A 15,253-nucleotide genomic window follows, 5' to 3' on the forward strand; every position below is an offset into this window, starting at 1 on the left:
CTGGATCACTCATAAGTTCGAATAGATAGAGATATATAGATAGAGATAGATCTAGAGACAGATCTAGAGATAGATAGACAGAGACCGAGACAGACAGACCGAGAAAACAAATGTATTCTATGTATGCCGGTACAGGAAGGGAAATGGCAGATCTATCCGGCACATTAATTCGGGGCGCTCCTTAGGTCTTGCACGGCATGTGTTCCTTTACAACACGAACACCCCACTGTGTCCACAGCAGCCTTTTCATGCTCACAGATAATGCACAAAGAAACATTTTTGAACTCCTGACTGATGCAGCGCACCTTAGCAGGCATGAGAACGCCCCCAAAGAGAGGGGTCGCGGGGCTATGACATGAGGTGGGATTCGGGAGCAATAATGGGGGTGAGGGGTGCAAAACCTTTTCATACTCCTTCGTTTTACCCCCAGCCCCCCCCTGCCCGGCCTTCCCCCCGTGTTTAACCTTCCGCAGTCCGACTGCATCGTCGGAACCGGGGGACAGGAACTTATTTAAAAGCTATGAGCAGGCGGGCGGCGGAGGGGGCCCCCGCTTGACGGACAGCCGTCAGAGCATGATAAATGACTCCATTGTCCTGCTGCAGAGCCGCCTGCCACTCCGGGCCAGGCCATTCATCATCGTCGCTGTCAGGCCCGGGGAGTGGGCCTGACAGTGCAGGCAGCAGACATTTAGCGCGCCCGCATCCCGGCCGCAGCGGGCAAATTATTATTGTCACAATAATAATGTTTTAGCATAATTTATTAGGGGTCCGGCAAACGGGGGGGAGAAAAGGCGGGACGGCGTCGGGCAGATGGGCTGGCACGCGCGGGACCGCGGTCCCCGGGGGAGGGCGCGCGCGGGAGAGGAGGAGGGCGCGCGCGGGAGAGGAGGAGGGCGCGCGCAGGCGCCGCCCGCAGCCAATCAGAGCGCTGGCACTTCAATTTACAAAGAGAGAAAGGGGCATTCATCATTCAATTAGGCACCTGTCAGGGCGCACAAAAGGCAGAGAAAACTTCTAACCTGGTACTCCTGGGAGAAGATGCTGAGCAGCGTGGACGGCGATTGACTGGAACAAATAAAAGAGGAACAAAGTTAATTACTGCAGTGCACACACAGTCTGATGGGGGGGTTACTCTGGGGCGGGGGCTGATTCAGGAGGTAGCCCTGCTGCCCAGCAGTGTCAGGGGGGGCATGCTGGAGTGGGTCTGCACAAGTTGTTCCAGATGAGCATCTTGGACAAAGGCTGCCCCCTCCTGACCGCAGGTCAAGGATGGAGAGGAGGGAAGCGAGGGTGCGGGGAGGGAAGGGGTGCAGGGAAGGGACAGAGAGCGATGGAGAGGTAAGCTAGAGAGCGGTGGAGGTCCAGCACCGTCGGGAGGAAGAGAGAAGATTAAAGAGTGAAGGAATCATGGGTTGGGGGTAGAGACATTGAGGGGTACACAAAGGGAAGAAGGACTAAGGGATGAAGGTTAAAGTGGGAGTGATAGAGGAGTAAACCGAGGGAATGGAGAGGTGATGAGGAGTAAACAGGGAGTGAACAAGGAGTAAACAGTGAACGAGGAGGGAATGAGAAGTAAAGGGAGAGAATGAGGAGTAAAGGGAGAGAATGAGTAACATTGAACGAGGAGTAAATAGGGAGGGAACGAGGAGGGAATGAGGAGTGAACAGGGAGGGAATGAGGAGTGAACAGGGAGGGAATGAGGAGTGAACAGGGAGGGAATGAGGAGTAAACAGAGGGAATGAGGAGTAAACAGAGGGAATGAGGAGTAAACAGAGGGAATGAGAAGTAAACAGAGGGAATGAGGAGTAAACAGAGGGAATGAGGAGTAAACAGGGAATGAGGAGTAAACAGGGAATGAGGAGTAAACATGGAATGAGGAGTAAACAGAGGGAATGAGGAGTAAACAGAGGGAATGAGGAGTAAACAGAGGGAATGGGGAGATGAGGAGTAAACAGGGAGTGGATAATGACTAAACAGTGAACGAGAAAGGAATGAGGAGTTAACAGGGAATGAATGGGGGGCAGGGAGGGAATGGGGAGTAAATAGAGGGAATGAGGAGTAAACAGGGAGGCACAGAGGGTACAGGGAGGGACAGAATGGTAAACAGAGAATGAGAAGTAAACGGAGGAAATGAGCAGTAAACAGTGAGGGGTAATGGGAGGACATGAGGGAATGAGGAGTAAACTGAGGGAACGAGGAGTAAACAGAGAACGATGAGGAAATGAGGGATAAACAGGTAAGAAATTAGGGATAAACAGGGAGGAAATGAGGGATAAACAGGGAGGGGATGAAGTAAACAGGGAGGGAATGAGGAGTAATCGGAGTGAACAAGGAAGGAATGAGAAAAAAACAGGGAGGGAATGAGGCGTAAAGAGGGATAACATGAGCACGAGGAAGAAGGACCGAGACTGAAGAGGTGAGGATAGGAGAAAGGGGGGCGGAGGTATAAAGAGGTATGGAGGAGGCACAGCTGTGTGGGGAGGAAGAGAAGAGGCTGGGACTGAAGGGTCCGGGTGGAGAGGGCGCGACAGGAAGTTAAACAGGAACATTTAGGAACCGGAGTGTGACAAGGAAGGTAGAGGGGTGACCAACAAGAGGGAAAGGTGGCAAACAGGCCCCCAGAGAGGAAAAAAATGTGCCTGGGGAGGGACAGGCGGGGGTGCAGGTCAGGGGAGTAAAGAGGTCTGAGAAAGGGCCGGGGAGGAAAGGAGGACTGAACCAAACCAAAGAAAGTTACAAGAGAATGAGAATGGAGAGCTGAGGCGGACTGACTGGAGGGGTAAAGATGCACCGAGGGTGGAACTGATGGCAGAGGGGGAGAGTGGAAACATCCATAGAAAGAAAAGAGTGGAGGGAAAAATGGAGGGAAGGAGAGACAAATAAAGGGATGGGACTGTGAAAAGAAAATTTACGGTAGGTACTGGAGGGGCCAACTAAGGCCATAGAGAGGAGAATAATTTATATCCCCCCCCCCCAACCTCAGTGCCTTGAGATCCTCATGGGTGAGTAGTGCGCTTTACAAATTCCTGATTGATAGATTTATAATGATGGTGGCTCTTGATTTTATGACTGCTGTGGGCCTAGGGACCCTGGCCTAAAAAATATCTATGATCTGAACCTCCAAACAATGCATACAAATACAGAAACAGTTGTACATCAACCAAATACACCAAAGATGACATTTTATTTAATTCATCAAAATATAATAATCAAAACTTTACCGGGAAGGTTAGAGCATTAAACAAATTGGCTTTCTTTGTACAGACTGAATGGCTATATCAGACTAGCACATGACTGCCTTGCTTTGCTCCTTGTGAACCCTTGCTGATGTCAGCACATAAATGCACTTCGAGAGGCCACCGACTGCCCATGTTACATTCTGTCTGCTGTACTCGCGCTGCTCACACACATCAAGCTCAGGAGACCAACTTAATCTTTACCCTCAAATTTCATGTACACAGCATTTTAAAATGTTCAATTTTGCTTTTTATGCATACATATTTACTTTATTATTTGCCTCATGTTATTTAACTTTCTAAACAGCCACAGATCCCCTGAGTAGGCGTCGCAGATCCCACTTTAAGAACCAGTGGATTGGGCGAAGGACAGGAGAAGAGCGACTGGTTGGGATCAGGTCTAAGAAGTGAGGAGCTGGGGGGAAAACATGGGAAATTATGGACTAGTGAAGCGAGGATACAGGGAGCGGAGGGAATGGAGGGGTCAGGAGAGGTTGTAATTGGGAACTGAGGGCCTGATCACGACCTTGGCGGAGGGGATTACTCAGTCCCAAATGTGACGGATATCTCGTCCGCTGTATTACGATCTCCATAGCATATAATGGAACTTGTAATACGGCGGGCGGGATTATCCGTCACATTTGGGACTGAGTAATCCCCTCCGCCAAGGTCGTAATCAGGTCCTGAGTCTTAAAAGGGGCAAAGGGTGGACTAAGTGTGAGGTGAAAATGAAAGGTACCGATTACTACTGAAAGGAGAATGTAAGGTAAAGCGAGAAAAACGAGCAAAGGACCTGAGACAGGAGTGTAATAAAAAGAAGGAGGGATGCTCAAAAGACGAGTGAAAGATAGAAGAATGGAGCAGTAAAGACAAAAGGAAAAACGAAAACCTGTGGAGGATGAGAAGCCACGAGGCTTGGAGGCCCCAGCAACGACCAGGGGCAGAGAGGACAGGGCAGAGAGGACAGGGCAGAGATTTCACAGGACCAGAGGTGATGAGAGGACAAGGAGAAACTGGCGGTAAAGGTGACACTATTGTCATGTAACGTTATCCCCGGCGGCACTTGTGAAAACAGACACACAGAGCAGACTCCACTGAGGCCCAGAGAATCTTTAGAAAGATGTCCTCTTCTTCTTTGTGCAAAGAAAACAATCAGAGCATTATGTTATGGGATGCATTTACAAACAGCTCTGCAAACGAGGATACAGTGAGCAAACAGAACTTCTGTCCAGACATTAACAGTTCTCCACTCTAGAAAGTAAACACGGATACTGTGGGGGTACATTATCCTCGTGGAGTACAGTAACTGAGGCTACAGTGGGTATAAATATCTTCATGGTATATGGTGACTGAAGATAAACTGTGTAGGAGTACCCTCAGGGTATATAGTAAGTGAGGGTTGAGAGGGCATATACATCTGGGTATACAGTACCTAACAATACACTGTGCTTGCACATGTCCATGGTATACGGTGACTGAGGATACACTGGGTAAGAGTACCTTCAGGGTATATAGTGAGTGAGGGTCGAGAGGGCATACACATCTGGGTATACAGGGCCAGAGCGCACACTGTGCGTGCACATGTTCATGGTATACTATGACTGAGGATAAACTGGGTATGAGTACCTTCAGGGTATATAGTAAGTGAAGGTTGAGAGGGCATACACATCTGGGTATACAGGACCCGAGCATACACTGTGCGTGCACATGTCCATGGTATACGGTGACTGAGGATACGCTGGGTAACAGTACCCTCAGAGTACATACCAAGTGAGGGTTGAGAGGGCATACACATCTGGGTATAAAGGGCCAGAGAATACACTGTGCGTGCACATGTTCATGGTATATTGTGACTGAGGATACTCTGGGTAACAGTACCCTCAGGGTATATAGTAAGTGAGGGTTGAGAGCGCATACACATCTGGGTATACAGTACCCAACTATACACTGTGCGTGCACATCTTCATGGTATACTGCGACTGAGGATACACTGGGTAGGAGTACCTTCAGGGTATATAGTAAGTGAAGGTCGAGAGGACATACACATCTGGGTATAGAGGACCAGAGAATACACTGTGCGTGCACATGTTCATGGTATACAGTGACTGAGGATACGCTGGGAAGGAGTACCTTCAGGGTATATAGTGAATGAGGGTCGAGAGGGCATGCACATCTGGGTATACAGGGCCAGAGCACACACTGTGCGTGCACATGTCCATGGTATACGGTGACTGAGGATACTCTGGGTAACAGTACCCTCAGGGTATATAGTAAGTGAGAGTTGAGAGCGCATACACATCTGGGTATACAGGACCAGACAATTCATGGTATACTGTGACTGAGGATACAGCAGGCACACAGATGTGCAGGGTTTGCAGTAACGGAGCACACAGCATGCGTACATATATTTAGGGTATACAGCAACAGAGGATACACTGGGTGTGAACACCGTCAAGGAATATACCGAGGATACATTATGTATGTACATTTTCACGATATACTGTGACTGAGAAGGCGTACAGAAACGGAGGCTACATTGTGTACACACCTCTTCAGGGTATACGGTAACTGAGCATACAGTGTGTGTGTAAACCTCTTCACGCTGTACAGCAACAGGATTGAGTATTAACACCTTTAGGGTATATAGTAAGCGAGGGTTCAGAAGGTATGCACATCTTAATGGTATACAGTAACTGAGGCTACAGCGTATATAAGCATATTCATGCTGAGCAGTAACAGAGTATTGGGTAGGGACACCTTCAGGGATTATAGTAAGCGAGGGTGAAGTGGGTATAATCCTCTTCAGGGAGCATATAGTGGTATAAACATCTTCATATGTACAGTAACAGGTCATTGGGTATGGACTCCTTCAAGGTATGCACATCTTAATGGTATGCAGTAACTGAGGCTACAGTGCACATAAACGTCTTCATATGTGCAGTAACAGAGTATTGGGTATGGTCAACTTCAGGGATTATAGTGAGTGAGGGTTAAGTGGGTATATACATCTTCAGGGTATACAGTAATTGAGCATACAGTGGTAGAAACATCCTCATATGTACAGTAACAGATGACTGAGTATGGACTCCAATGTATATAGCAAGTGAGGGTTGAAAGGGTACACACATCTTCAGGGTATAACAGACTATACTGTGCATGAAAATCTTCAGAGTACACTGACTGAGGATACAGTAGCATACAGGAGATTTCAGTTCATGATGCACAGAAACGGAGGGGTGTGCACCTCTTTAGGTTATACAGTAACTGAGTATACCATAAGCATACAGTTCTTCAGTGTTTACAGGAACTGAGGGTAGACGGCGTGTACAACTCTTAAAGGCATGCCGCAATGGACGATACGATAAACGTACAGATCTTCCGCGTTTACGGAAACTCAGGGTACATGGTGTGGACATCTCTTTGTGATATACAGGGAGTGCAGAATTATTAGGCAAATGAGTATTTTGACCACATCATCCTCTTTATGCATGTTGTCTTACTCCAAGCTGTATAGGCTCGAAAGCCTACTACCAATTAAGCATATTAGGTGATGTGCATCTCTGTAATGAGAAGGGGTGTGGTCTAATGACATCAACACCCTATATCAGGTGTGCATAATTATTAGGCAACTTCCTTTCCTTTGGCAAAATGGGTCAAAAGAAGGACTTGACAGGCTCAGAAAAGTCAAAAATAGTGAGATATCTTGCAGAGGGATGCAGCACTCTTAAAATTGCAAAGCTTCTGAAGCGTGATCATCGAACAATCAAGCGTTTCATTCAAAATAGTCAACAGGGTCGCAAGAAGCGTGTGGAAAAACCAAGGCGCAAAATAACTGCCCATGAACTGAGAAAAGTCAAGCGTGCAGCTGCCACGATGCCACTTGCCACTAGTTTGGCCATATTTCAGAGCTGCAACATCACTGGAGTGCCCAAAAGCACAAGGTGTGCAATACTCAGAGACATGGCCAAGGTAAGAAAGGCTGGAAGACGACCACCACTGAACAAGACACACAAGCTGAAACGTCAAGACTGGGCCAAGAAATATCTCAAGACTGATTTTCTAAGGTTTTATGGACTGATGAAATGAGAGTGAGTCTTGATGGGCCAGATGGATGGGCCCGTGCCTGGATTGGTAAAGGGCAGAGAGCTCCAGTCCGACTCAGACGCCAGCAAGGTGGAGGTGGAGTACTGGTTTGGGCTGATATCATCAAAGATGAGCTTGTGGGGCCTTTTCGGGTTGAGGATGGAGTCAAGCTCAACTCCCAGTCCTACTGCCAGTTCCTGGTAGACACCTTCTTCAAGCAGTGGTACAGGAAGAAGTCTGCATCCTTCAAGAAAAACATGATTTTCATGCAGGACAATGCTCCATCACACGCGTCCAAGTACTCCACAGCGTGGCTGGCAAGAAAGGGTATAAAAGAAGGAAATCTAATGACATGGCCTCCTTGTTCACCTGATCTGAACCCCATTGAGAACCTGTGGTCCATCATCAAATGTGAGATTTACAAGGAGGGAAAACAGTACACCTCTCTGAACAGTGTCTGGGAGGCTGTGGTTGCTGCTGCACGCAATGTTGATGGTGAACAGATCAAAACACTGACAGAATCCATGGATGGCAGGCTTTTGAGTGTCCTTGCAAAGAAAGGTGGCTATATTGGTCACTGATTTGTTTTTGTTTTGTTTTTGAATGTCAGAAATGTATATTTGTGAATGTTGAGATGTTATATTGGTTTCACTGGTAATAATAAATAATTGAAATGGGTATATATTTGTTTTTTGTTAAGTTGCTTAATAATTATGCACAGTAATAGTCACCTGCACACACAGATATCCCCCTAACATAGCTAAAACTAAAAACAAACTAAAAACTACTTCCAGAAATATTCAGCTTTGATATTAATGATTTTTTTGGGTTCATTGAGAACATTTTTGTTGTTCAATAATAAAATTAATCCTCAAAAATACAACTTGCCTAATAATTCTGCACTCCCTGTATAGTAACGAGGATACAGTAGGTATTCTAATCTCCAGGGCACACTCTGGCCGATTAGGAGTTCCGAAGCACTGTCCAGGACCTGGTCCTCTCCCGTCTGAAAGATAGCGATGCCCCACTCACACACTGGTGCACCGAGGGCGTCATACAGGGTATATATTGGCATACAATAATCAAGGTGGAAGATCTGTTTCATACCCGGCAGCAAAAGGCTGGAACACCCGACCACCACACCTCAGACTCTCGCCACCGCTGCCTCAGTTCAGGAAGGACCTCAAGCCCTGGCTCTTCAACTGATCTCTGTGGACTGGCAACTCACTTAGGGTTCAGACACCACACCTGAATGGTCTCTCTGACCAATGACGTAGAGGCTTCCCAGGCACATGCCTAGCACCTCAGGGGTGCACATCTCCCTCTGCAAAAGGGTTCGTCAAACTGGGGGGCAGGACCCTATGGGGGGGCACAAGTGATCGGGAGAGGGTGGGGCAGGCTCTGGTCAAAATAAGATTATGCTAATAACAGGGCTTTGTTTTAAGCTGAAAAAAATGAGCAGCAGTAAACCGCTCTGTGATTGGCCTTCACTAATGAGAGTGTGTGTCAAAAGGGAAGGAACTCTTTTCAAAGAATATGTGACAGAATAACTAGGTCCTAAACAACTGTAGCCTAAACCACTACTGCTAAACAGCTAAAAAGTCTCTACAACTAAGTACTGAACAACTACTGTCTAAACAACAATTGTGCCTGAATAACAATTACCTGAACTATATATATATATATATATATATATATATATATATTTATATTCTAAACAACTAATAAACCATAAAAACGAAAAAGAAAGAAAAAGAAAACCTTACCTTAAAATTAATTGTTCAGGCAATTGTTATTCAGGCACAATTGTTGTTTAGACAGTAGTTGTTAAGTACTTAGTTGTAGAGACTTTTTAGTTGTTTAGCAGTAGTGGTTCAGGCAAGTAGTGGTTTAGACCTAGCTGTTCAGGATGTTTCCCTTTTTCAAAACCCCCACTCCTAATAACCATACTGTGTATACTTTTACACCATAGCAACGACTGCCTAACCAGAACAGTATGTTTGGCATCATGTATTTCATTGCATTTTTAAAACAGTAGCAAAACGTAACTGCAATGTTTAAGTAAGTGTAGACCCATTTAAACATTGCTAATTTAATAGAATAATTGTGAAAAAAATTCCGAGGGGGCATCCGATGATGGGGTTTTTTTTCACCGGGAGGGGACGCAGCATTAAAAAGCTTGAAAACTACTGCTCTAGGTGGAGCCTCTCGAGCTCTGCTTTGCCAGCCATGGGCCAAAATCCAATAGCGAGATGGACACCAGGATGCCAGAGTGAGCTTTCTGCCAAAGACTCAAACTCCACTGCTAGGACTGACACCAGGTCAACCTCCACCTACATGCAGAGTAGCTCAAGGATCAGTCCCTTCCAGGCATCTTGTGCCTGAGTCTGGGCTTGTCCAGGCATACTCCGCCAACCTCAGGAGGGAAGGCCAGCAGGACGGCTGACACCACCTAGGATAGGTGAGTACCTACAGATCACGCTGCTGACAGTTGTGTGCAGGTACCACAAGGGTCCACTGCTCTCTAGCATCTTCTGGCAGAGCTTCTTGCAGACTTCATCACCCACAGCACTAAAACCCAGCAGGCGGAGGCCATGCAGCTACACAGAGGATGCAGAATGTGCACAGCTACACAGAGGACGCAGAATGTGCACAGCTACACAGAGGACGCAGAATGTGCACAGCTACACAGAGGACGCAGAATGTGCACAGCTACAGAGGAAGCAAAGGGTGTACAGCTACAGAGGATGCACAGCTACAGAGGATGCAGAGGGTGCACAGCTACAGAGGATGCAGAGGGTGCACAGCTACAGAGGATGCAGAGGGTGCACAGCTAGAGAGGATGCACAGCTAGAGAGGATGCACAGCTAGAGAGGATGCTCAGCTAGAGAGGATGCTCAGCTAGAGAGGATGCTCAGCTAGAGAGGATGGAGAAGGTGCACAGCTCCAGAGGATGCACGCCCAGGGAGGATACAGAGGGTCCACGCTCACAGAGGATACACTTTCACAGAGGATCCAGAGGGTGCCAGCCCAGAGTAAAGAAGGTGGGCCCCACAGAGGATAGGGGGTGCGCCTGCCCACACAGGATAGGGGGTGCGCCAGCCCACACAGGATAGAGGGTGCGCCAGCCCACAGAGGATAGAGGGTGCGCCAGCCCACAGAGGATAGAGGGTGCGCCAGCCCACAGAGGATAGAGGGTGCGCCAGCCCACAGAGGATAGAGGGTGCGCCAGCCCAAAGAGGATAGAGGGTGCGCCAGCCCAAAGAGGATAGAGGGTGTGCCCTACAGGAGATACAGAGGTGCCCTCCCACAGAGGGTGTGACCCACACAGGATAGAGGGTGTGCCAGCCCACAGATGGAGGGTGTGGTCCACAGAAGATATAGAGGTGCCCGGGTAGAGAGGGTGTACACAGGATACAGAGAGGACACGCCCGCAGAGGGTATAGAAAGGGTACCCACAAAAGTTGCAGGAGCTGCACACCAACAGAAGACAGAGGGCACACACCTACACATTATACAGGGGGTCCTAATCCACTCAATACAGAGGGCACGCACCACCGAGAGCCCTGCCAAGTCACACACGCATCCCCTTCGGTAAGAGAAGGTGCCGATCCGTGGCCTCGGTGCTGCACCAGCCCCACCCCGGCAGGAACTGGCCACAGGAACCACAGACGGGCGGGGTTCCCTCAGTGGGAACCTGGGGTGGGATCTTTCCGCCTTTCAATACAAAAACAGAACAATAATCAAGGTCTCCTAAACCGCGGTTTTAACGGGCGTCGCAGCTTCACGGCGCTGTAAGAAATGCAATCACCCTTCGGAACGGTGCGCACTTTATCGACTACGGGAGGAGTAAAGCATTCATCGGCCTTGCGGGGTACAAATCTGGGACCAGGCGCCCTCTGCAACCAGCGGGGCAACTCAGTGAGCGATTTCAAACCAGCCCTGCTTTCCCTCTAAATAAAGAAAGGCCCAGTGCCATGTTGTACTCTCTTGGCGCTCTTTGTATTGTCTTGTGATAGCTTTAAAAATACTTGCGCTTTTCAAGATAATTATTGATATCAAGTGTCGGACAAGAACAAGGCGGGCGTGAAAGAGACCTCGCAGCAGAACGAGCGAGACAGCCAGAGAGCGACGGATGCAGAGAGATCCCGCCACAAAAAGAGTGAGAACGTGGGTTGCAGAGAGACGGCCTGAGAGAGACACCGCCACTGACGGCAGCAGAAAGAGAAACTGAGAGGAGAGATTCCGTCAAAGCCGGAGAGGCACTTGGAGGGAGGAGGAAGGGAGGGGGGGGGGGAGAAGAGAGAGAGTTGCAAATATAAATACTTCTACACACATATAGAGAGAGAGACTGTGATAGATTGAGATATATATATATATATATATATACACACACACACACACACATACATATACACACACACATATACAGAGAGAGAGAGAGAGACCCCCAAGAGAGCTGCAGCGAGAGGGAGATAGATTGCTAGAGCCGGAGAGACGACAGCGACTGCAGAGACAGATGCGGACAGACAGAGCCCGGCAGGAGACCTCTGCCCCTGCTCCAGAGCAAGAGAGAGAGTTTGAGAGACCCCGCCAGAGCCGGAGAGACGACTGCAGAGAACGAGAGACCCTGCCAGAGTGAGTGAGAGATTGAGAGCGCGTGATTGAGAGAGAGTGAGTGGGTTTGAGAGACCCCGTCAAGAGCCGGAGAGACGGCTGCTGAGACCGAGAGACCCTGTCAGAGTGAGTGAGTGAGATTGAGAGAGAGTGAGTGGGTTTGAGAGACCCCGCCAGAGCAGGAGAGACGGCTGCAGGGACAGACGCCGCCAGACAGAGCCCCGCAGGGGACCTCTGCCCCTGGTCCAGAGCCGGAGAGACGGCTGCAGAGAGACCGAGAGACCCTGTCAGAGTGAGTGAGTGAGATTGAGAGAGAGTGAGTGGGTTTGAGAGACCCCGCCAGAGCAGGAGAGACGGCTGCAGGGACAGACGCCGCCAGACAGAGCCCCGCAGGGGACCTCTGCCCCTGGTCCAGAGCCGGAGAGACGGCTGCTGAGACCGAGAGACCCTGTCAGAGTGAGTGAGATTGAGAGAGAGTGAGTGGGTTTGAGAGACCCCGCCAGAGCAGGAGAGACGGCTGCAGGGACAGACGCCGCCAGACAGAGCCCCGCAGGGGACCTCTGCCCCTGGTCCAGAGCCGGAGAGACGGCTGCTGAGACCGAGAGACCCTGTCAGAGTGAGTGAGATTGAGAGAGAGTGAGTGGGTTTGAGAGACCCCGCCAGAGCAGGAGAGACGGCTGCAGAGACAGACGCCGCCAGACAGAGCCCCGCAGGGGACCTCTGCCCCTGGTCCAGAGCCGGAGAGACGGCTGCAGAGAGAACGAGAGACCCTGTCAGAGTGAGTGGGTTTGAGAGACCCCGCCAGAGCCGGAGAGACGGCTGCAGGGACAGATGCCGCAGACAGAGCCCGGCGGGATCCCTCTGCGCTTGGATCAGGCCGCGGATTAAAACACCTTCACTCCACGATACATTTCGGAGCGACAGAAATAAAGGGAGCGGGCAAATTAAAAGGTGCAAACGAATTTCGTATACGGTAAAAAACAAACAAAAAACAGCACTTTCATAAAGACGAATATTTGCATATATGGAAAAGGAGGAAGTTTAGTATATGAAAATGAGATGGGGCTAACATTTCAATGAGATAAACAAATCAACAGGACGGCGGGAAAGCAAAAACGTCTATATTTTCAAAAGCAGAATATGCCCCGATGTGTTTCTTTCGAAACAGGTTAACAACAAAATAAAAATATACATTTTATACAAATAAATAATGGAGATTTTTTTATAGGGAAACGAGGGTATTAAAAAAAGTTTAAACAGAAAGGTGTTCTTGGCGGGGATACGGCCCTGTACACGTCAGAAGCCTGCAGGGAGGCCGCATTCACGCTCTCTTGGCGAATGCTTGGCGCAGACAACATCCCTTCGAGCAGGCAGGCCACATTACAAAATACCGAATATAGTGCTCACAGGCATCAAAAAGAAATACACACAGTGGAACATAGTCCACGGCTACAGCTCACACTGACCTCGCACCCTAATCAGCAGGTATCAGGTATCCTTAATCACCATGAAACCCAACCAAGGTCACCAGGCTCGGGCGACTGAGGCCCCCAAAACCGTATGAAGCGCCGAGGGTGGTACCAGCGTTACCAGACCCCCACCCCCCCGCACACAAAAAAATAACAGAGCTTCACCCAGGCGGTTTGAGGATTCTTAGTGCAGGAACCAGATTGGCTTTAAAATCTGCAGCTCACAGGAAAATGTAATAGTTCACAGGTATGACATCATTCTCGTGAATTATGGATTCCAACCAGTGGGAAGTCCAAAAAAGAAGTTCCCTCTCAGTCATTTAGCCTCTCTGATCTCTGAACCTAAACAATATGCTATGATGATCAACATAGTCCCCTTTCTACATGAATCAGCTCCCTCGATACTGCATGTAATTCAGAGGGTATTACTTTCTGAAAATTACAAAGGCAGCTAAACACCACTCAGTGCTGCAAACAGAATATACTCTCAAACAGGAAAGAAAAGTCTTAAGCAAAACATCTCCCTCTCTCCAACATTAACTGTTATTTATTCTGTGCACCGGAAACACCAAAACATTATACTACAGTTTGGCACTTACTGATTTCAGTAAACGTGGTCCTCTCTGGATAAAAAGATATTTCTTGAGAGAACAGCCCCCTGGACAGTGTGTTAAACCCACTGTCACCCAGCTATAGCGCCTTGGATTCTGTTGCCGCTTACAAGCCATGTGGCTTTGTGGCTTATGTCAGCAGCATCCCTCGGTACTAAGTACATTCAGACATTCATACATGAAAGGTCACCTGTGTATAGGCACGCATACAAGCTGGTGGATTTTGTCTTATTTATAGCAATTTGGCCAATGGTTTAAAAATCACTGACTGAAGAGACTAACATCATTACTGCATGATGGATTAAGAATTCGTCCTACCATTATGAAAATTAATTAAAAACGACTGTAAAATTCGTTTACATTCACTACTGTGATATTGTTAAAACACCCTTGAAACGTCAGTTACCTGGATGTTGTAAACTAAATTATTGCCCAATGTTCATACCATTAAGTTAAATTCCTTAATTTACCATGAAACCATTATCTCCGTAAGGACTGAATGACATCTTGTAGATAAAGCGAATGGTTTTGTTGTCACCAAAACTCAGTAAATGAACTAAGTGACCACATTACACAATTATCTAATCTATACATAGTGATAAAGTAAAACCTTTAAATACATTGACCAATAGTAAATAAATACATAAAAAATGAGGGTTGGATGACGGGGAATAGGAGTATACATCCAGTTAAAAGGTAGTGGTAAGGTGGAAAATACTGTAAAATACAACCATAAAAATGACTATGCTAATTCTAAATAGAATGTGTACTTTCTCCTTTATTTTGTTTAGAAACACTAGAGGTTCTTGACTAAAAAGGTAAACAGACCATACAAAATAGGATAAGACAGGCTGATAACCACATGAGCCCTCACAGGAGAGGTGGTTGGCACTGATGGACCACAATCCCAATAAAGGGGTTGGTGTTATTTGAACACAGATATTGGCATTTGAAGTGCTTTAATTCATTGCTTTGTACTTTCTAACAATAAAGTTGATTTTAGATGTTGCTGGAAAGGATGGTAATTGAATTGATATTTATGAGAGCAGATGGTTTGAGGCCATGAAGAGGAATCCATATATTCCCCGCTCTTTAAATTTCTTTCTTTCAAAGTCATATCTCAGAGTTAACTGAAAGGGATTGGAAAAATAGCTATGAAAACAAGCACATTCTCAGTGACAGTGACCACCAGCGGGGGCTCCGAGAGCGCATTATGTTAAAATTCATATCTTGAGTG

General features: G+C 47.7%; 1 protein-coding gene across 2 annotated transcripts in view; it reads right to left on the reverse strand.

Annotated features, from left to right (window-relative positions):
- CDIN1 (CDAN1 interacting nuclease 1) overlaps window positions 1-15,253 on the reverse strand; it is a 574,168-nt gene that overhangs the window by 457,847 nt on the left and 101,068 nt on the right. For both annotated transcript variants that reach the window (XM_069209034.1, XM_069209035.1), the window contains exon 3: window positions 1,020-1,065. In XM_069209034.1, coding sequence (XP_069065135.1) covers window positions 1,020-1,065 — 46 coding nt within the window. The remainder of the gene's footprint in view (window positions 1-1,019; window positions 1,066-15,253) is intronic.

Source organism: Pleurodeles waltl, chromosome 9 (genome assembly GCF_031143425.1).
Source record: "Pleurodeles waltl isolate 20211129_DDA chromosome 9, aPleWal1.hap1.20221129, whole genome shotgun sequence".
Classification (NCBI taxonomy): domain Eukaryota; kingdom Metazoa; phylum Chordata; class Amphibia; order Caudata; family Salamandridae; genus Pleurodeles; species Pleurodeles waltl.